This window comes from Antechinus flavipes, chromosome 1 (genome assembly GCF_016432865.1).
Source record: "Antechinus flavipes isolate AdamAnt ecotype Samford, QLD, Australia chromosome 1, AdamAnt_v2, whole genome shotgun sequence".
NCBI lineage: Eukaryota > Metazoa > Chordata > Mammalia > Dasyuromorphia > Dasyuridae > Antechinus > Antechinus flavipes.
The window spans coordinates 669143116-669165034 of NC_067398.1; the positions used below are offsets into that span (position 1 = coordinate 669143116).

At 46.0% G+C, this 21919-nt stretch overlaps 1 protein-coding gene across 2 annotated transcripts in view; it reads left to right on the forward strand.

Annotated features, from left to right (window-relative positions):
- Positions 1-21484, forward strand: part of ARID3A (AT-rich interaction domain 3A) — an 80810-nt gene extending 59326 nt beyond the window's left edge. For both annotated transcript variants that reach the window (XM_051972132.1, XM_051972133.1), the window contains exons 5-9: positions 10889-11072; positions 11917-12164; positions 13278-13574; positions 14361-14459; positions 16405-21484. In XM_051972132.1, the coding sequence (XP_051828092.1) occupies positions 10889-11072; positions 11917-12164; positions 13278-13574; positions 14361-14459; positions 16405-16697 (1121 nt within the window). In that variant the 3' untranslated portion in view covers positions 16698-21484. The remainder of the gene's footprint in view (positions 1-10888; positions 11073-11916; positions 12165-13277; positions 13575-14360; positions 14460-16404) is intronic.
- The last annotated feature ends 435 nt before the right edge of the window (positions 21485-21919 follow it).

The following is a 21919-nucleotide window of genomic DNA, read 5'->3' on the forward strand; positions in this document are numbered from 1 at the left end:
TTTAAAAAACATGATTGTGAGAAGGTTTCACCAGATCACCTGAGAAGTCCAGCACATCAAAAAGGTTAATTAAGAATTCCTTCCCTGAGCCTATTTTTCTTCTTTTAAAATTTTTTTAAATCAATAAATCATTTATTTTCTCTCCTTTACACCATCTCCCACCAATTGAAAAAAGAAATACAAACCCCCTTGTAACAGTTATGCACAGTCAAGCAGAACTAATGCCCTCCCACACCCCATATCCAGAAAATCTGTGTGCCATTCTGTACCCCAATTCCATCGTTGGGAGGATTGTCGCTTTGACATTGGTCTTCTGGAATCTAAACTGTGTTTCCAGACTCATTTTACTTATTGCCCCTCCTCCTTTCCTTCCAAACTGGCTTTCTTGCTGTCCCCTTTCTGTGTCCTTCTTGTGTCCTGGATGGCAGGCCCCGAATTCTCCCCCCTTTCATTTCTACCTCTTTTCTCTAGGGCTCATTTGCCTTGCCATCTCCTATAGGACCAACAGTATGGTATAGTCCTACTTCTGACACGTGTTCATTATGGGATCCTGGCCAAATGAGTCTCTGGGCAACTCTCACACTATAGATTTAAGAGAAGATAATCATCTTCTCTGCATTGGTGGAGGGGATTTCTTCACCTGGGAATTCTCTCTAGCAGTAAAATAACATCCTGTCCCTTTCCCTATATTTGTATCTACTTGTCTGTGTGTGTATTGTATGGTCCTCCCTCCCCCAAGTAAAATACAAGCTCATTAAGGGCAGAAATGGTTTCTTTTTTTGTTTCCCTAGCATACTGCTTTGTTGACTTGAATTAATGGGAAGGGACTTTGGGTCCTCTAGGGATAGATCCTCCTTCTTCTACCTCCTTTTCTAACCCTAGATTTGGAGAGGACTCTTGTTTACCCATATGTAAAAGGAGGGGGTTTGGATCAAGCGACCTCGGAGATCACATTTCCAGCTTGGATCCTCAGATCTTTTTAGCCCTCTTCCTTCAAGTTTCAGCTCATGTGCTTCCCTTCCTCATCTGGCCTCTTGTAATAGACTATCTCTAGCCCTCTTTTGTCCCTTATCACATTCTGCCTCGCACCAGGGACATTTGTGTCCCTGCCTTATCAGAACTGACAAGTGCTATCCCCATGTGAGAGAGCATTACTGTTGGCTGGTAACATATCCAGGACGGGGTTGGGAGGCCTGGAGGTCGTCCTGGCTCCCTGTGCCAAGGAGGGATTGTGGACTCTGAGAACTGGACGGTCCTTCAAGGCCATTGATTCAAAGCATCTGCAACGTGCCTAAGGAGTGCTCATCCAGCTTTTGCTTGGACACCTCCAGTAGCAAAGAGGAGGACTTCTTTTTTTCCCTTAATGGTGCCTTTTTTGTATAGCTTTAAGTATTAGGAAATACTGCCATACCTTGAACTTTAATATGCTTCTGGGAACCTTCCTCCCCCTCCCCTGCCAATCATTGCCTCCTGAGAAAGGGAGGCAGCAGATCTAATCCAATCCTTCCAGAAGCCTTGAAGACATCTCTTCTTCCCACTAGACATGCCCAGTGCCTTCAGTCAGTTCTACTATAGTGGGGGCAGCTAGGTGTGCAGTGGATAGAGCACCAACGCTGAAGTCAGGAGGACCTGAGTTCAAATTTGGTTTCAGACACTTAACATTTCCTGGGCAAGTCACTTAACCCCAATTGCCTCAGGGGAAAAAATTCTAATATGGCATAGTCTCCTTTTTCTTCTTCTTCTGAGTGCAGAACATTAGGTGGGGCAGTATATAGATCACTGATCCTGAAGTCAGAAAGACACTTAATAACTGGATAATCCTGTGGCAAGTCACTTTGCTTGTCTCAGTTTACTCATCTGTAAAATAAGCTGGTGAAGGAATGGGCAAACCACCCCAGTATCTTTGCTAGGAAAACCTCCAAATGGGGTCACAAAGAGTCAGGCACAACTGAAAAGCAACAAAAAGTGTCATTATTAAAATATGATACTCAAAACTACAAAGGACCACCAGCTCCCATGTTCTAGAAGCTGTGTCCCTTGGAATAACTTAATATCAACTAAGATAACTAATATCAACTTAACCTTTTTGTGGCTACTATGTAAGTCATCTTGCTACGCTTGCTGTCCTCTAAGATCCTTGGATCTTTTTCACACGGCCTGCTCTCTAGCTGTGTCCACACTGTTCTGCTCTTGGACAGTTGATGTTCCCAAGCCTTATGGCCACTTGCCTTGACTAGTCCCATTCTTGGGTGAAAAATGAGGGGTGAGTTCTCCTAGATTTCAGGCACCTGCTTGATCAAGTGTTTCCCTCTTGTTCCGAGTGATGTGGGAGCAAGAAGAAGGAAGAGTCCGGATATCTAAGTTCAAACAACCCCATTGATGTTGGCAGTTTATCAGAGAACCTTAGCCAAGTCCTTTCTCTCTGGATCTCAGTTTGTAAAATGGGGTCAGATTCCAAATAGAATCATGAATGAAAAAATGTCAGAGCTGAAAGGAAGTTCAGAACACGGAATTGCACAATTTAAAAAGGATTTTCAATCCAGTCCAGTACTTCCATTTTACAAATAAGAGAAATGAAACCCATAGATGAGAAGGCACTTGACCAAGGTCACACAACTAGTTACCGAAAGAACGAGGACTGAGATCCAGGTCTCCTGTTTCCAAGGCCAGCTTTGCCTCTACCCAACTCCCCTGATTTTCAGGGAGCAGGTGTCTTCTACGAGGGCTATTGGGAGGGAAGCAGGTATCTGTTATTAGATTTTAGATTTCACGCCTGTTTCATCCACAGAACCAGACCCCTGCATCTCCTTGACAACCAGTCTCCCACCCCTCACCCCCACATCATCATCCCTTATCTGGAATGGGTCTACTGGCTGCTGGGAATGAATGGAGCTTTCTGTAAACCAGGCCCTCCCCACCACTCTCCCCATGAATAGGCTTTGCCCTCCCTGCTCAGGGTTATTCTATAAACATCCTCTTCCCAGCCCTGTCCCTCCCACAAAGCCTGCAGCCTAGCCCAGCACAGCTGGGGGGTGGGGGGCACAGCCAGGGCTTCACTATGAGGGGATAGGGCAGGGGAAAGGGTAGCAGACGAAATTTCCGGGTGGGCTTTTCCAACAAAAGGGCCTTCAACTCAGATTCCTGGCAGGGGGTTTCAAGGAAGAAGGGATGTTTCCGCTTTGTGGGAGTGGGCCAGTTGTCAGAGCCTGGTCTTTGGGTGGTTTATCCCCTTCCTCCCCCCGCCCCCCAAGACAAGCTGGATAGTGCTTCTCTGGCTTCCCCTCCTCGGATATTCCTGCCAAGTCCCTTCTTTCTTGGTTTGATTAACAAATCTGGTCTCAGCTTTGATCCCACAACCTCAGGGTTTGGAAGAATGTTAGTATGTTGGACAGAAAATGTGGACCTTCAGTCTGAGGTGTTCTATAACTGACAGATTCTCAAGCGAATAGGAGAGAAACAGAGAAAAGGGAGAGAGCTCTTAAGGTTGTTGTCTTTGTCATCCTAATTTGTCAGAGATTACTCAGAGTAGTCTCTCTTCTCATGTTTACCTACAATAAAATGTCTTTCACCTCTCCTTTCCTCCTTCCCACCTTCCTTTACTTTCTTCTTTCCTCTTTCCTCCTCCCTCCCTCCCTCCTTTCCTCCCTCTCTTCTTTCTTTCCTTCCTTTCTTCCTTCTTTTCTTCCTTCCCTCCCTCCTCTTCTTCCTTCCCTTTCTTTTTTCCTTCCTGTCTTCTTTCTCCTTTCTTCCTTCTTCTCTCTTTTCTTCTCTTCCTTTATTTTCTCTCTCCCTCCCTTCCTTTCTTTCTCCCTTCTTCCCTCTTCCCTCCTCCTTTCTTCCTTTCCTTTCTTTCTTTCTTCCTCCCTCCCCTCCTCTATCCTTTGTTTCTTTGTACAGTAACTAGTGTCTCTTTTTCCCAGTGTTCTCTCTCTTTTTTCTCTTTGTGTGGTATCCTCCCCACCCCCACCCCATCTCTTGATCTTTCTTTGTCTTCCTAGGAGAGCAGGATCTCTCTCCCTCACTTTCTATCTTTTTCTATCTCGCCCATTTCTCTCCCTCTTCCTGGCTTCTTTTCCTTTTTCCCTCCCTCTCCTTTTCCCTCTCTGCATCTCTTTCTCAATAAACACGAGCTCTCCAGCCTTTTATGGGGGAAGAGGCCAATTACCCAGGCCCCAGAAGGTTGATTGCATTGTTGTCTATAACCTCTCCTCACATCTGTTAAATCAAAGTGCCCCCGCTGCTGACTTGTGCCTCCAAAGCAAGCTCAACTGAGACTCTTTACCTTTGTAGAAAGACTGTGTTTGGTTCCTTGTTTTAGGAGCTCCCTGCCTCACAAAACCCCAACAAAAGCCTGGCACAGAACTAACTGCAGATGCCAGCCCCCTCAGTAACCAGGGGTAACCAGGGCATTGCTCTTTCTCACACTGAGAATTTGGCTCACAGTTGGACGAGGTATTCAGAACCTGAATAGAATTTCTCTGGGCTTGGAAATAGGGAATTTCCCCATACCTTGATCCTGGGACCAGAAGGACCTTGGGATCCATTCAATCCAACCCTCCTACTTTACAGATAAAGAAAATGAGAATTAGACCAGTTAAAGGTCTCCTCCAAGGCCACACAGGACCTAAATGCCAAAAGGAGAATTTGAACCCAGGATTCTCCAACTTAAGAGTCTGTTGGAAAGAGTTCTGGCTCTCTGGATTAGTTTAGGAATTGGGACACTGAAGCTAGGCTCCATACCACCTCTGATCCATCGCTTAAGAAAGAGCCATATTTATTCCCTGTCTGGACACCTAGGCTGTGCTTCCTTGAAGGGAAAGGAAATAAGATGCTTAGGAAAAACCTCTAGGGAGAAGTGATCGTGTGTGAAAACAGCCTTTGATTTCTCTTCCTGGCTTTCCCTCCAGCCATTTTGGATCTTTTTGGATCTCTCTCTCCTCTCTTCTCTTCTCTTCTCTTCTCTTCTCTTCTCTTCTCTTCTCTTCTCTTCTCTTCTCTTCTCTTCTCTTCTCTTCTCTTCTCTTCTCTTCTCTTCTCTTCTCTTCTCTTCTCTTCTCTCTCTCTCTCTCTCTCTCTCTCTCGTCTCTCTCTGTCTCCCTCTGTCTCTCTCACTCTCTCCTCTCTCTCTGTCTCTGTCTCTCTCTGTCTCTCTCTCTCTATCTCTCACTCTCTCCTCTCTCTCTCTCTCTCTCTCCATTTGTCTTTGTTTCTTCTCACTATCTTTCAGGCTCTGATACATTCTTTGGCTAAATCACTTTTACCAGTCCCTCTTTCCTCTTTTTTTTCCCCCCACTGTTTCAGATTCAGCCTAGGTAGCTCAGATGTCATGGTAGCAACATAAGGGACCTCATGCTTTTGCAATTACTCCACCCCAATACTCCCTCCTGGCCTCCTCTGTCCTTTGAGTTCAGAGTTTGCAAGGTCAGAATTGGCCCTGTGCCACATTTACATGTTAACAGGGACCGGGGCAAACTCCGTGTTTGCTCTGGGAATTGAGCTGCCAACCTATCAAGGCCCTCACACTTCCTGTCTGGGTCCCTGAGTGGACTTTGGCTGAAATTTGTTGTCCAGCTTCCCTTTAGGGTTCCCTCAGGTTGTGCAACTTCTCAGTATTGTGCAAATCCATGCCTCCTCTGTATGTATGTTATGTATGCATGTGAGCATACATGTACATACATAAATCTTATAGAAGGGATTCTTGCACTGGGATGGAGGCTTCATGGATTGCCCCAAAGCCCCTCCTATTACTCATGTTCTAGAAGCCTGAAATAATCTTATGCTCCTGTAATTTTACAGGCCTAGATTCTAAGATTTCAGATTTCCAGGAATTTAAGCCTCTTGAGATTATAGAAAAGCAAGATTCTTAGTTTCTGAGAGTCTAAAATTTTGAGTTCTAAACAAGATTATCATCAAAACAGCACAAGATGATTCTGGGCTTGTTAGATTTGGAGTTTCAGGTATTCTATAAGATTTAAGCTCTCGAGATTTTTTTTCTTCTCCTTTCCTTCTCCTCCTTTCCTTTTCTTTTCTTTCCTTCTCCTTTCCTGTCCTGCCCTTTCCTTTCCTTGTCCTGCCTTGTCCTGTTCTTGTCCTGTCCTTTCCTTTGCTTGTCCGGTCTTGTCCTGTTCTGTCCTTCTTTGAGGCAATCAGGGTTAAATCATCTTCCCAGAGTCACATAGCTAGTGTCAGAGGCCAGACTTGGAAACTCTAGTCTACTGGCGGTGCTCTATCCACTGCTCCAAGTAGCTGCCCCAAGCTCTTGAGATACTGAGATTATCATTTTATTATTCTGAGATGATAACTCTCTCTGTTCAACCTTATCAACTCTCTTATTTGACTTCTTCAGCAAATATTTATTAGGTTCCTAAATCTTGCAAAGACACAAAAGGAGCAGCCAAATGGCAAAGCTTGCCCTCAGAGAACTTCCACTCTACTTTAGGACACAGTACTTATCCAAATACTTAGATATGTAAATGCAAGGTTTTTTAAGAGGGAGAGAAAATTCTCGACTAGGTGGAGATCCGAGAAAGCTTCAAGGAGAGGGTGATAGCTGAGCTTAGCCTTGAAAGAAAAGGATTCAAAGATAATGATACCTTTGTCCTCAGTCACACATATATTTCCTCCTTCTCCTCTGCTCCATATCCTTCCCAGGCTTGTGCCCAGAAAGACTGATGGAGTTCAAGACTTCTGTCACTGAGCTTGAGAAAAATTCTTGATGTCTTCCACATCCTTTAGAGATCACTTTCCACCCAGAAAAGCCAGATTCTAGTGCTTCTCCCGTCTGAACATCAGTCAGCAAATGTTTGCTGCATATGTGCAGTAGTACCATTAACCAAGTGCTTGGGGGAGCTGTGAAGTCGAAGTAATATAATAATAAATGGTAATAATGATGACAATAGTCATCATTATTACTAATATTCCAAGAGTTGTGAGAACCAAATGAGATAATTCAATTAACCAAACATATATTAAATAACTTCCATGTGCTGAGGACTGCTTGTGCTCATGGGATAATAGGAATATGAATATAAAAGCAATTAGATGGTACAGTGGGAAAAGTGTTTGACCTGGAGTCCGGTACACCCTAGTTCAAATCTGGCCTCAGATACCTATTAACTGGAATCCTAGACAAAACTCACAATATCTGTCTGCCTCAGCTTCCTTATCTGTAAAGTGGGGATAATAATAGCACTCTGGGGGTGTTGTAAAGATCAAATGAGAAAATATTTGCAAAGCTCTTTGAAAACCTTAAAGCACCATATAATGCTAGCTATTAATTATTGTTATATAAGTTCCAGCTTTTATATATATATATATAAAGACCCTACGCTGTATGGAATCTCATAACTAAATGTGTGAGTTGTAAATTATGATTTATTATCAGTAAATGTTTGGTTCATATGCCTTTTTTATATATCTGTATTCTCAGGATCATGTAAAAAATTTCTCAGGCAAAAAGAGAATAGAAGACGTTTGAGAAGCCCTGATATATTATTCTTGACCTCCAGAGGCTTATAGTCTAATAAAATGATAAAATGGAAAAAAAAAGTTGGGGGTGGTGGTGGTTAGATAATAATGATGATAATTAGTTAAACTTTAATCTTTTCAAGATGGTAATCTCTTTTAGTCTAAGAGAAATTAAATGATTTGTCCAGAACTCAAATTTTAATTAATTTATTCTAAATCCAACAGTATCCACTGGATCTCTTTGCTGGGGTTTAAAAGCAGTCCTTTCCTCCCTTCACAATCATGGTCTTAACAGTTAGCCATTTCATTGATACATATTGATACATATTGATATCCTCAAGCAACATAGGAATAGAAATCAGGAAGGTGGATAATAGGAAGTGACCTAGAGTTGAAGAATAAAGGTTTATAGATTTAGAGCCACAAGGTACCTTAGAGGCCATTTGAATCCAACCCACTCATTTTACAGATGAGGAAATTGAGTCACAGGAAGTTATACAAAGTACCCAAAGTATAACGCAAGTTACTACATATAGCAGAGATAGGATTTGAACTCAAGAGTCAGGACTCTTTTCACTAAGCCATATTACTTTACTTGTCAAGAGATGAGGAACTCATTACCTCCTCAAGGGAGCCTATTCCATTTCTCAACAGTTCTGATGATTGGGAAATTTTCCCCCATATCAAGTTGAAATTTGACTCTCTGTGACTTCTGTCTTACTCGAAGTCTCAACTAAGAAATCATCGAAACTTTGTAGAATAGTTTTAGTAGAGCCGTGTTATGGGAATTTGAAATATATTTCTATACTTGTTCTGTTGCACAAGAAAAATCATATCAAAAGGGAAAAAATGAGAAGAAAAAAAAAGCAAACAACAAAAAGGTGAAAGAAAATGCTATGTTTTGATCTATATTCAGTCTCCATAGTTTTCTTTCTGGATGTTGATAGCACGTTCCATTCCAAGTCTATTGGAATTTTCTTGAATCACCACATTGTTTAGAAGAACCAAGTCCATCACAGTTGATCATCACGTAATATTGTTACTGTGTACAATGATCTCCTGGCTCTGCTCATCTCACTCAGCATCAGTTCCTGTAAGTCTCTCCAGGCCTTTCTGAATCATCCTGCTGGTTATTTCTTATAGAAATAACATTCCATCACATTCGTACACCATAACTTACTCAGCCATTCTCCAGTTGATGGACATCCACTCAGTTTCCACTTTCTTGTCACTACAAAAAGGGCTGCCACAAACATTTTTGCACATATGGGTCCTTTTCCCTCTTTTATGATCTTAGAGAAGCCTTTTTACCAATAGAACTTGAAAAAAGATGGAAGGGGATGTCCCCAGAGATGTCCAGAGCTCCTCCTTGCAGTGAAAGCTGGACAACCACTCGTCACATGTTGGAGTTAGAATTCTTTCCAAGTAGCAAATGGCCACCAAGTCCCCTTCCAGTGCTGAGATTCTAGTATTCTCTTGGATCCAAGACAAAACAGGCCTAAAGTGTTTTAAAATTCTTTTGGTTCTCTCATATAAATACCAATTTTTTTCCCTCACAGAAAAGGAAGATGTGTTGTGTTTGGGTTGGGATAGTGGTGACAGGATACGTGTAATTATTGGTTTATGACACGAGTCTGTTGAACTTGTCTGCAGTGAGTCTAGAGCAGGCAGTCTCCCAGGAATCAATCCATTCATATATTTAGCAAACACTTATTAAGTGCCTACTATGTTGCTGGGCACTGCGTTAGACATTGTTGGGGCAGAGGTGAAATTGAAGCAGCCCCTGTTTTCAAAGGGGAGTAAAACATGAACACACTGATAAGCAAATTAAAACTCATGTCAAGAGGACGAGAGCATTGAGAGCTAAAAGGTGGGGGGAGGAGAGAGCTTGGTGGTGAAATGGAGAGAGCTCTGAGCCTGAAGTCAGGAGAACCGGAGTTCAGATGTGGCTTCAGACACTAGCCTCTTAACCCTCTTTTGCCTCAGTTTCCTCATCTGTAAAATGAGCTGGAGAAAGAAATGGCAAACCAGTCCAGTAATTTTTGCCCCAAAAAAACCCCAAATGGGATCAGAGAGAATTAGATGTGATTGACAGGACTTAACAACAACCAAAGGGTTCTTTAAGGTAGAAGTAAAAAGAGAATGCCTTCTAGTCATCAGGGAGTAAGTACCTCAGCAGTGTTACATATGGGGAACATTGAGCAAGCCAGTTTTCCTGAGATGAACAATATACGAAAATGGGAAAATGGCCCAAACAATATACAAAAAAATGAGAAAATGGCCCAAACAGTATACAAAAAAAATGGGAAAATGGTCCAAAATCATACCGAGAAAGTAGATGGGAGCTAGCTTGTGGAGGGCTGTGCTCTGTGGTAGCTAATTGCTTCCTTCTGGTGGGGTCTGGATGATCCTGGGCACTCTAAAGTTAATGCCCACAGAGCCCAAGCTCTGCCACTTCCTGCCCAGATGAAAAGTATAGTATGGTGATGGACTTTATTCTATCATTCAAAGCCCCAGAGACTTATCAACAAAAAACTGACATGTTGTTCAATCGTGTCCAACTCTCTGTGACCCCATTTGGGGTTTTCTTGGTAAAGATTAGACTAGAGTGGTTGGTTGGCCATTTCCTTCTCCAGAAAAAAAGTTGTCCACTAAATGATTTTTTAAAATCATCCATGTTATTTTCTTGAAATTGACTAAGCTGAAATAAAATCAGTAGAAATCATGGGTCAATTCAAAAAACATTGCTTTTAAATTTGTATTGCTATTATTTGTTTTGATGTTTCTCACAATGTGTCCAAAATGTAAATCATTCTCTTTCCACCCAAACCCTCCTCTCCCTCAGCTTCCCTATTATCACCAAAGGTACCAGCATTACCCAAGCTCAGATATCCTCACTTCCTCTCCAATCTTGGCTTTTCTATCCCAACAATTTATTTCCCATACGTCCTCTTTAGGCCATGGACTAGTCACATAACCTAATTGGTCTTTCTGCTTTGAGTTTCTTCCCTCTTGTAATCTCTCCTTCCATTTAGGTGTCAAACTGATTTTCCTGAAGGGTAGGTCTGCTTTTTCTCATGATAGTCCGTCTCCATAGACTTTGTTACCCATACTTAGAATTCACTTCCTCCTCATTTCTGCCTTTTAGAAGTCCCAGCTTCCTTCAAGACTCAGCTCAAGATCCACCTTCTGCAGGAGGCTTTTCCTTCATGTCAGCCCCTTCTCTCTAAGACTGTCTCCAGGGTATCCCCCCTGTGGAATGTTTGAACATATTTGTTTACATGTTGCCCCCCAGCCAGACTGTGAGCCGCTTGCGGGCCAGCATCGCCTCTTTACCTTTCTCTGCGGTCCTTGGCACAGTCCCCAGGTATTGGATGATTGCTTGCTGAGTGACATCTCTGTCTCATCTCTCCCCTGGCAGGGACTCCAGTGAACCGGATCCCCATCATGGCAAAGCAGGTCCTGGATTTGTACATGCTCTATGTGTTGGTGACCGAGAAGGGTGGCCTGGTCGAAGTGATCAACAAGAAGCTCTGGAGGGAGATCACCAAGGGCCTCAACCTGCCCACATCCATCACCAGTGCTGCCTTCACCCTGCGGACACAGTGAGTCCCACGGGCTCGGGCTTGGGGGGAGGGGGGATAGAGAGCTGGAGTCAGAAGGCCTGAGTTCAATCCAGCTTCAGGCACTTACCAGCTATATGGTCCTGGGCAAGCCACTTAGCCTGTATGTGTCTCAGTTTCCTCACTAGCTGGGTGACCACTTAACTCAGGGGTCCTCAAACTTTTTAAATAGTGGGTCAGTTCACTGTCCCTCAGACTGTTGGAGGTCCAAATTATAGTAAAAACAAAAACTTTGTTTTATGGCTTAAATAAAGAAACTTCATAGCTCTGGGTGAGGGGGATAATCATCCTCAGCTGCCGCATCTGGTCCGCGGCCATAGTTTGAGGACTCCTGACTTAACTTGTCAACCTCAGTTTTCCCCACTATAAAACCCCTCCAAGGTTGTTGTGAGGATTAAATGAGATAATATTTATAAAGCACCACACCTGACTTATAGCAGGTAGTTGATAAAATCAACCTGCCTGCCTTCTTTCTGACCTTTTCCTTCCTTCCCTCCTTCCTTCTCTTTAACTCCTCCCTTTCTTCCTCCCTTTCTTCCTTCCAGAATGGGAAAGATCGAAAGAAGGGAGTAAAGAGAGAATAACAATAAAACTCATTTCTATAGCACTTTATCATTTACGAAGCAGTTCCTTTAGAACAACTTTGTTAGTTGGGTCATGTAAATATGGTTGTCCCCATTCTATAGATGAGGAAACTGAGACATAGAAACTTTTTCTGGGCCACTCAACTGGTCAGGGTCAGATTTAACTCCATTGCACAGTGTCATTCTCAAAATCACTGTATTCCTTGTTCTTTCCTTCTCTCTTCTCCCCATCCCCATGGCAGATACATGAAATACCTGTATCCCTATGAATGTGAGAAGCGTGGGCTGAGCAACCCCAGTGAGTTACAGGCAGCCATCGACAGCAACCGGCGGGAGGGCCGCCGACAGGGCTTTGGGGGCTCCCTCTTTGCCTACTCTCCAGGAGGAGCCCACAGCATGCTCTCCTCACCCAAGCTGCAGGTGGCCCCCCTGGCACTGTCGGCCAATAGCAATGGAGGAGCCATCGCCCCGACCCAGAAGATCAAAAAAGGTGAGTGTATGCTGGACCCCGGAGTATCGGGCTGGCGATTGGCTAGATTGTAGTGTTGGTGGCTAAAAAGAATGAAAAAACAAGAAAGGGACTGGTTTAGGAAGAGCTTTACAAGTAAAACAAAATGCACGCTAGGTGGTGCAGTGGAGAGAGCACCAGCCCTGAAGTCAGGAGGATCTGAGTTCAAATCTAGTCTCAGACACTTAATACTTCCTGGCTGTGTGATCCCAGGCAAGTCACTTAACCCCAATTGCCTCAGCCCAAAAAAAAAAAAAAAAAAAAAAAAAAAAAAAAGCAAAACAAAAGACTTTATATTTGATCCTGGGTGGGGAAATTGGAAAACCAAAGACCTGAGTTCAAATCTTCCTTCAGATATTTTGCACTGGCTTTCTGACCCTAGACAGTCACATGATCTCCCTGGGCCTCAGTATGCCCATCTGTAAAATGAGCAGATTCATTGACTGCTAAGTGTCCTTCCAGTTCTCCCTCTGTGAGCCTCTCTCAGGCAGTGTTGGTTTTTGAGTGCTTTTCCCACTTGGAACGGAGGGTTGGCTAAGAAAGGTCGGTCAGTTAGGGAATGATGTAGATGTCCGGTCAGACTGTGCTCTGTGTGTGTAAAGTTGGGGGGAAGATAAAGGATCTGGGTTGTGACCCAATCAAAGCAGAGATCTTGGTGGGGAGCTTCAGGCAGAGAAGGCTTCCTGGAGGAAGAAGTGTTGTGCTCAAGTCTGGGCCATGGGGAGGATTTCAGTGTAGGATTATGGACTCCCCTAGAACCCCAGTGTTCCTGGCCCAAACAGGCCCAGAGAAGAAATGTGATGGGGATGGATAGCCCCTGGAGGGGCTAAGTGACTTCAAGTTTCAGGAGAGATGGCGGGGGCCAGGGGACATGGTCTAAGAGGGCCAACTTCAGCTAAACAGGGAAGAACTTCCCTAGCAGGATGATTTAAAGGAGCTGCCTTGGGAGAGAGTGAATTCCTCATCCCCGGGCACGTGCAAGTAAATGCTGGGATGACCACGTACCAGAGAGTCTGCAGAGGAGTGTCCTTTGTGGGGTGGGGTGGCTCCCAAATGCTGATGATGTCTGTGACACCATACATTTGTCCTGCCCAGAGGAGGATTCTTCCATTCCCATCACGGTGCCCAGCCGTCTCCCTGTCTCCCTGGCAGGCCACTCCGTGGTGGCAGCCCAGGCAGCAGCTGTGCAGGCAGCTGCAGCCCAGGCGGCCGTGGTGGCCCAGGCAGCTGCTCTGGAACAGCTGCGGGAGAAGCTGGAGTCTGGGGAGCCTCCGGAGAAGAAGATGGTCCTGGTGGCAGATGAGCAACAGAGACTGATGCAGCGAGCCCTGCAGCAAAACCTTCTGGCCATGAGTGCCCAGCTGCCCATGAGCATCCGGATCAATAGCCAAGGTAGCCACATCAGGGGGTTTGGAACTTTCAGAGCTGAGGAAATCAGGTCAAGCTTTAGAACCTGGGAGGGCCCTTAGAACCTAGGAGGTCAGGGCTGGGAGGGCCCTTAGGACCCAGGAGGTCAGAGCTACGAGGGCTCTTAGAACCCAGGAGGTCAGAGCTGGGAGGGCCCTTAGAACCCAGGAGGTCAGAGCTTAGGGGAAGAGCCTCAAAACAGAAAATGTCAAAACTGGAAGATCTTAGAACATAGAGTGACAGAGCTGAGACCCCCTTAGAATTTTAAATATCAGACCTGACAGGGATCTGAGAACATATAACATCAGAGCAGAAAATACCTCTGAGATTATCTGTACCACCCATTCATTTATAGATGAGGATGCTAAGGGACAACTCGGCCAGTCTTAACAGTCCACAACAGAGCTGGGACTTCTAATACTTATTATGTCATAATTAACTCTTATTAAGTGTTGGCATTCTGTAGTGTAGTGCAGATAAGATCATTCCCATTTTACATCTGGGAAAGCCGAGCCTCTGATTTGTACCTACGGGAAGGTGAGGCAGAGGAGTCTGGGAGAATACATGGACCTGTCTTTCCAGGGAAGGCTTCTAAAGCTCAGCCAGGGACAGTGTTGATCTTGGTCGCTGAAGCTTTCTTCCACCAAGAGCTCTGAAAAAGAGTTCTGGGACCCCCACCAGGCACTCCTCTCTGAGAAGGCCCTTTTGCCTCCTCTCCTCGCCTCTCCATTAATACTCATCACTTTTCTTCCCCTGCTTCTGCCTCTCCAGCATCAGAGAATCGCCAAGACTCAGCCATGAACCTAGCCAGCACCAATGGCACCAACAGTATTAGCATGTCCGTGGAAATCAACGGTATCATGTATACAGGTATGTCCCAGACTGGCTTGGGGCTCCCCTCCCTGAGTCCAGCGTCACAGCTAGCTCCCAGGACTGTGCTTGGAGACCCCTTCAGAGCAGGAACAGAAGACTATGGTCCCTTTGGTATTGGGATTGGGAATTAGATATCCAGCAATTCTGGATTCTCAGAAAATAGGGCGCCAGCAGGGGTTCACCAGAGAGATGTCCTCAGTCTTCTTAGGTCACAAGTGCCTCCTGACTTTGTGAGCTCCAGACAGCACCCTTTGGCTACTTTGAAAAGTGGGGTGACCAAGGATTGCTGACCACAAAGGTTGGTAGTACAGTTTTCATGGAATCACAGATCACAAACCCTGAAGGTCATCTAATGAGTTCTCTGTCTCTCTGTCTGTCTCTTTTTCTCTGTGTATGTTTTTCTGTTTCTGTCTCTCTCTCTGTCTCTCTGTCTTTCTGTATATTTCTCTGTCTCTGTTTCTCTCTCTATCTCTCTCCCCCCCTCCTTCTCCTTTTCTCTTCTCTCTCTGAGTTGGCTGTGGTTCTTTGTTCCCCTTCCTTGGAGGTTTCTGTAGCAGCCAAGTGATCCCCTGTTACCTGTGTTATAAGAGAGAGTCCATTTAGGACTTAATCTAAAGCAGATATCTCAGGCCTGGAAGGGCCTCTGCAGCTATCTCATCCAGCCCACACCTGAGCCCCATCCCCTCTATAGAACGTACAAATGGACATTTTACCACCTTGGTCACTTTAGACCTGTCCCTTAACTTCACCAGGCTTCAACTTCTCATTGTTCAGTCATGTCTGACTCTGGGGATATTCTTGGCAGCAATCTTGGAATACTTTGCCATTTCTTTGTCCAGCTCATTTTACAGATGAGGAAACTGAGACACACAGACTTAAGCAACTTGTCCAGAGCCATACAGCTAGTAAGAATCTGAGGCAGGATTTGAACTCGGGAAGATGTCTTCCTGATTTCCAGCCCCATGCTTTGTGCATTAGGGCACCACCTAGCTGCCCAGACTTCTGTTTGCTTATTGGTAAAGTAAAGGAGGTAGGTTAGATGGCCTTCTGAGGGGAAACCCTCCCAGTTTTAGATCTATCTGGAGCCTCTGAATATTCAGTAAGGGGACACCTAGGCCTTGCTTGACCATCTCTGAAGAGGAACTCACTGCATTAGACCCATTCATTTCATTTCAGGATAGCTTTATCTGACCCATAGGTTTTCTGGACAGCAAGTCCACATTGGCAATGTCTGCTCTTTGTCCTCAGCTCTGCTTTATGGGACCAAATTGCGGAGTTCTAATCCCTTTAACACATACTGTCTTTCAGACAGCAGTCTTACCCCTGCTCAGTCTCCTCTGCCCCAACCTGAACAACCTTTGTTCCTTCAGCCGGTCTTTACAGGCCATGAGCTCCCCTCATGGCTCTCACTCTGAGCATTCTCCAGGTGATTGGGGTCCTTCCTGAACTGTGGCTTCTAAAATTACCCTAGATACTCCAGACATGGTCCATCAGGGCAGAGAAGGGTGGACCTTTCCCATCCTTGTTTCTAGAAACTGCCTTTCCTAATGCTGGCCAAGCTCACTTTCTTTTTTGGTTATTGTTGTTTTGTTTTGTTCTTAGCTTTGTACATCATATTACTGACTTAGGGAATCCTTCTAACTCCAAAATAATGTGCTTCTTTAATCCCACCCCCTCTTTTTACAGCTTAAGAAATGGAGGCCTACCCAGAGGAACTAGAGTGCCCAAGAATTATCTAGGCAGAAAATAGCCAAAGTGGGATTCAGATCTAAGTCTTCTGGATTGAAATCAGTCTTCCTTCTGTCTAAGCTTTTTGAGAAGTGTTAACTGTGGGTCCCCAGGCAAAAGAGGGAGCCCCTGGTCATCTCTGACTCTTAGAGCTCTGGGAAGCAGCTCCTGGACCCCAACTTTGCCGAACTCAGCTCTTTTTGTCTCTTTCCAGGGGTGTTATTTGCTCAGCCTCCAGGCACAGCAGCCACTGTTCCAGCCTCCACTCACAACAAAAGTGGCAGCAATAGTAGCAGCAGCAGCAGCAGCAGCAACAGCAGCAGCAGCAGCAGCAGCAGCAGCAGCCGGGGAGGGCCGGGCGCAGGGCCTGGCAGCGGAGGCGGCAGCAACAACAACGGCAACAGCAGTGGAGGCGGCGGCGGCGGCGGCAGCGGCAGCGGCTCTCAGGCTGGGGCAGCGGGTCTGTCTGTCCCTCCAGCTTCTACCTCGAATAACTCTTTGCCTTAAGCTGCCAAGAGGGCTTAGCCTGCCCCCCTCCTCTCTCTCTCGCTCATTCCCTTTCTCACCCACTTGCTGAGCCCCCTGGACTGGTGGGGTGGGGGTGGGAAAGGGAGACCCCAAGAAGGGGTGAGCAAGGGAGGAACGGGGAGTGGGGGGGTGGGGAGAATACGCCGGGGAAGGGAGATCAAAAACAGGGAGCTAGAGCTGACACCCCAAGATAGATACACACATACCAGGAAATCTATAAAGAGAATTGAATAAAACCAGGGGAAAAGAGAAGGAACACTTGAATTTCTCCAGGTTTCGGACCCTCCAAGAAATGGATCATCAGGAGAAAGAGAAGGGGAAAGTAGGGAAAGGGGAAGCTAAAGAGACTTTTCATAATCCCCAAGGGACTAAGCTGGGTCCGTGGGGATTCAGGTTTTTTAATCAGTTGCTTTGTAGATTCAACACTGTTTACCTCACACATACCCTGCACTCTTTTTATAATTTCTATTGTCATCGACCCACGTTCATCATACCCAGCTCCTTGGTTCCACAGTAAGCCCTGAGCCTAGAGCAGAGAAGTCTTTGTTGGTGATTTGGGGGAATGGGGGAGAGGGAGGGGGGGAAGGGGCGAGAAGAATTGTTTTTGTAAAGACATAACTACACTCAAACTATACGGGGGTTTTTAAGAGGTATTTGACTTTTGTTTTGAGGTGGTTTTTTTTTGTAAATAATCTATTTTATTCTCTAAGAAAAAAATCAAACTTAGGAAAAAAATACATATATATATATTCGTATTTGTTCAGGGAAACTGAACTTGAAAAAAAAAGAAAAAAATGTTTAATAACCTTTTTATTAATCCCTTTCCCTTTTCCTACCCCTTACTATGATTAATTTTTTTTTTGTGAATTTCCTATGATGCTTTGCTGTTCACAAGCTGGGGATGCTTGGTGATCCTGGAAGTCTCCAGGGGCTGACTTCTCCCAGAGATGATTAACTCAGGTGCTGTAGTTGGGATTGGGAGGGGGGCGGGGCGGGGAGGGACTTATGATTCTGTTGGAGTGGAGAGGGGCAAGAGAGGAAGGCAGGTAGCACAATTTCAGGCGCCGGTAGAGAGGGAAACAGCACCCTGTTGCCCTCTGTCCCTTTGGGGAAAGGTGTCTTTTGATCCTATTTCCTTTAGGGAGATAAGGAGTTTCTAAGGCAGGGAATCCGTTTTTGCCACTAAATATACCCTCCTCTCTCCCTCCCCTGCTCTTTGTAGAAACAGTACAACTAAGCTCAGGCCAGAAGTTGGGCAAGAGGATCTCAGTGGATCCATCTTAGTTTCTCTTCTGCAGGAAAGAGTGATCCAGAAAAGGACCGAACCTTCTCCTTCCCATGTCCTTTCCTCCTATCTTTCTCCTTGCATGAATAGCACAGGACAGAGAGGTCACCCCCGCTTTTGTCGGACTCAGAGGGTCCCTGGAGCCACTCATTTCTAGGCTAGGATTGGGAGGAAGAAGAATGGGCACATGCTGGAAAGACTAGGAACAGTGGCACTGGCTGTGGGCAGAGCCTGAGCTTGACATGGTACCCAGCCCAAAAGAGGGGCTAAGTTTTTGTTGAATCAGTTGCCTAGAGACTGATTTCTGGATCTGGGGACTGAGCCATCTTTCCCAAAATACCTTTTGCCATTCTGCCCCGACTGTGGGCCCTCTTTGCCCACGGACCTTCTTTATCCACCCTCCGCCATCCTTCTTCAGCATGGGAACAGCTGGGTCTCCAGCCAGCTGCCCACTGCTCTTGCGTTGACAATGAATGCGTGCCCCGTAGCCAGGGAGGGGAGCAGAGAGCCCTTCACCCTGCTTCCGTTAGAGAGTACCCCATTACCAAAAGGAAAGCACTTGAAAGATGAGGAAAAGGGGGATAAACTGGTGCCTCTGCTGGGGAGCAGGGGAGACTTCCAGGAGTCACTGCCATGAGAGGGAGAACACTCAGCTCTGTCACTGGGGCAGATGAGGGCATCCCATTCCCGATAAAAGACTTCAGATTAGCTAGCTCAGTCTTATTCAAAAGAGGGCCAAAGAGCCACTGAGGAGAGTCTCCTCCAGTACATCAAACCAATCATGTCATTCAATAAACATTAAGCATCTACTATGTGCTACGGGCTAAGGATGTAAAAAAAAAAAACAAAAAAAACTAAGAAACATTTCCTGCCCTCAAAGAATTCTTTCTCTGTCAGGCCCAGATACAAAAAAAAAAAAATCTATTTTTCAGGGTCCTAGCCCATCTCCCTCTAGTCTCACCAACACCTAACTCCTGCTGCAAGATCTCCCCAAAGAGGACCCTGGAGCTTTTCACAGACTTTGTGGTAGAAAATAGCTTTCCAGACCCCAGGTAGATCTCTGTTTTTCCTTGCACTTGATTTTGATTTCTCCAGAGGGGAAATTAAGTAGTTGACACCCCCTGACACAGCTCCCCTCTCCCCCCACTTTTGTCCCTGGGGGGGGCCTTCTCAGGTCTCTGCCTTCCTGCCCATAATTGGGCCCAGTAGGCTAAGTTTTACCCACGGTTGGGGGTGGGGGGAGACAGTGGTTTGCTCAGAGCCTGTGAGATGGGGGAAAGGTTTAACCTATCAGTCTGGCTATGTTTGTCTTCCTTCAGAAAGGGAGAAAGAACTATAGACCGGGAAAAGTGGGTTGGGTGAAGAAAATCTAATTCTGAATAGAAAAGGGGGGAAGCCTAGAAAATGCTGATACCCCTCTCTGCTCCCTGAGGCTCTTTCTCTGCTTCTCCTTCAGGCTTGAGCTAGGCACTTTAGTGACAGACATTGGGGTATCATAGCAACTTGGGGTTTTTATCTCTTCTAAAACTTCTACAAAAAATAATAAATCTCTGGGTGATGAACTCCCGAACTGGGGTACCTTATAACCCCTTCCTCCTCACCCCTGCTAATTCTCCCTCAGAACCCCTGTTCTCCCTCAGACCTGGTTAGAAAGTGTTTTTTAAACCTGCCTGTCTACTGTTCTTTTTCCCTCCCTTCCTCCCTCTTTCCCTCTCTCCCTCCCTTTCTTCTTTCCTCCTGCCCTCCCTTCTTTCCTTCCTTCCCTCTCTCCTCTCCTCCACTCCCCTTCTCTCTTCCTTCCCCCCTTCTTCCCTTCACTTCCTCTCTCCTTCCCTCTCCCTCCCTTTCTTCTTTCCTCCTGCCCTCCCTTCTTTCCTTCCTTCCCTCTTTCCTTTCTTCCACTCCTTCTCTCTTCCTTCCCTCCCTTCTTTCCTCTCTTCTTCCCTTCACTCCCTTCCTTCCTTCCTTCCTTCTCTCCTCTCCTTCAATTCCCTTCCTTCCTTCCTTCTTTCTTCTTCCTTCCTCCACTTCCTTCCTTTCCTCTCCTTTTTCTCAGGGCCTCCCTACTCCCTGAAGTCCCCAAGAGCCTCCAGCAACACGATTTCCCAAGGTGGCTCCAGAAACAAGTGGAGGGAGAATTCCTTTGGCTTCAAGGAAGCAGCCCAAAACCTAGACTTTTCTCTTTTTTATTCAGATGCCTGAACCCCAGAATGGGTCCTAATTGGGAGGAAGGCATGAGGTCAGTTTCCTTATACTAAACAGGAATCTTTTTGATTTTAGATGTCTGAATAAAGGCTTAGCTGGCTAGAAAGCTGTTTCCTACTCTGTGAAGGGACCAAAACACACACCCCACTTGAGTCCCTTAGCCACTGTTTTGGCAGGAAACCTGAGAGGGCTTGCTCAGACTTCAGGGGAGGATGCAGAGGGGAGCAGCATCAGCCTGGCCTGGGCAGCCAGGCTTTCCGGTGGGAGCAGCAGGACCAGTCTGCCCTCCTCTGTCCTAGAGTTCCCATTTTCTCAGCCCGAAAGAACAGTTCTTCTGATTTGCAACATCCCCAAGCCACGCCATCCTTGCCTCAGAAGTTTCCTCGGGGTCCCAAGACTCCACAGGGAACTGACTTCCTCAAGCCTAACTCTCTCCCACCTGCCTCCCACACATTTCCTCTCTTTTCCCTATCCTTTTGCTAGCTGCTCTTCGAGATGTACCAAAAACAGTTGTAGTTATGTTAGTCCTGTTAGGTAATAGTGTCCAGGCTCAGGTGCCCCTTTTTGAGGGAAAGCTTTGAAATTTTCTTTCTACCTCATTCCTGATATTTAATGCCAAAAAGAAATAATAGTCATCTTCATCCCCCTCCACCGCCTGCCCTCCCTAAGCCAGATCAAAAGTTACCTGCAGGAACTGAGGATCTAGGCCCCTCCGACCTCCCCATCGCATCCGGTCATCCTCCTCAGCTTGGCTATTCTAGGACGGGGTAGAGGTGCCTCATCAGGGCTTGGAGGAGACCCCAGGCCCTCAAAGGCTCTGCCTGTAGAGTGTGTGCCTATCAATCTTTAAAGACTTTGAATGTGCCCTGGAGGCAGATCTTGTCTGCCAGCCAGGGCCATCCATCTTGCCAGCCAAGCACAGAGCAGTTCACCAGCAGAAGGCAGGACACTCAGTGGTGAAGTTTTTTTGGCCCTGGCCCCTCAAGGCTTTCCCTCTCCCATACCCATCTGGGACAGAGAAGTGGAGGAAGTCTCTGAGAGCCTTAACTGTCTAGGAAATCCCGAGCTGCCCCTTCCCACTCTCCCCCTTCTCTATAACTTTCCATTCCAAATCAAACCATCTGCCCATTCTTCATCCTAGCGTGTTGCTTGTTCAAGGGGAGAGAGAACTATAGAAGGGGGAAAAGTGGGTTGGGAGAAGAAAATCTATATTAAAGTTATATATATATTATATATAGTGGATGCGCGTGAGCGTGTGTGTGTGTGTGTGTGTGTGTGTGTGTGTGTGTGTGTGTATGTGTGTGTACTGAAACCTCTGTGTAAAAATGTCTTTATGTGTGATCCAGGCTCTCTCGGCAGGCTCTGGATCCTTACTCAGGGGAATTATACCTGCTGTTCAGCTCCAATGATTGTACTGGGAGAGGCAGGGAGATACGGGGAGTTACCCTCGTCGCTTTGGTGGTCCGGGGTATCGACACAGTGTGGGGGACCAGAGAGGCGTCCGCTTCGCTCCTCCCCGAGAAAGCCACTTGTATTTTGTAGGGAGGGTTGAGGAGGGAAAGGGACACTTGTTTTATCAGGGGAAGAGTGGGCCATTCACTGCTCAGAACCACTTCTGACTTCTGGTCTGGGATCCATGGCCGCCCCGCAGTGATCCTCAATAGATAAGAGAGCTGGACAGGCCAGATCAGAAACTTAGCAGGGAAGGGGG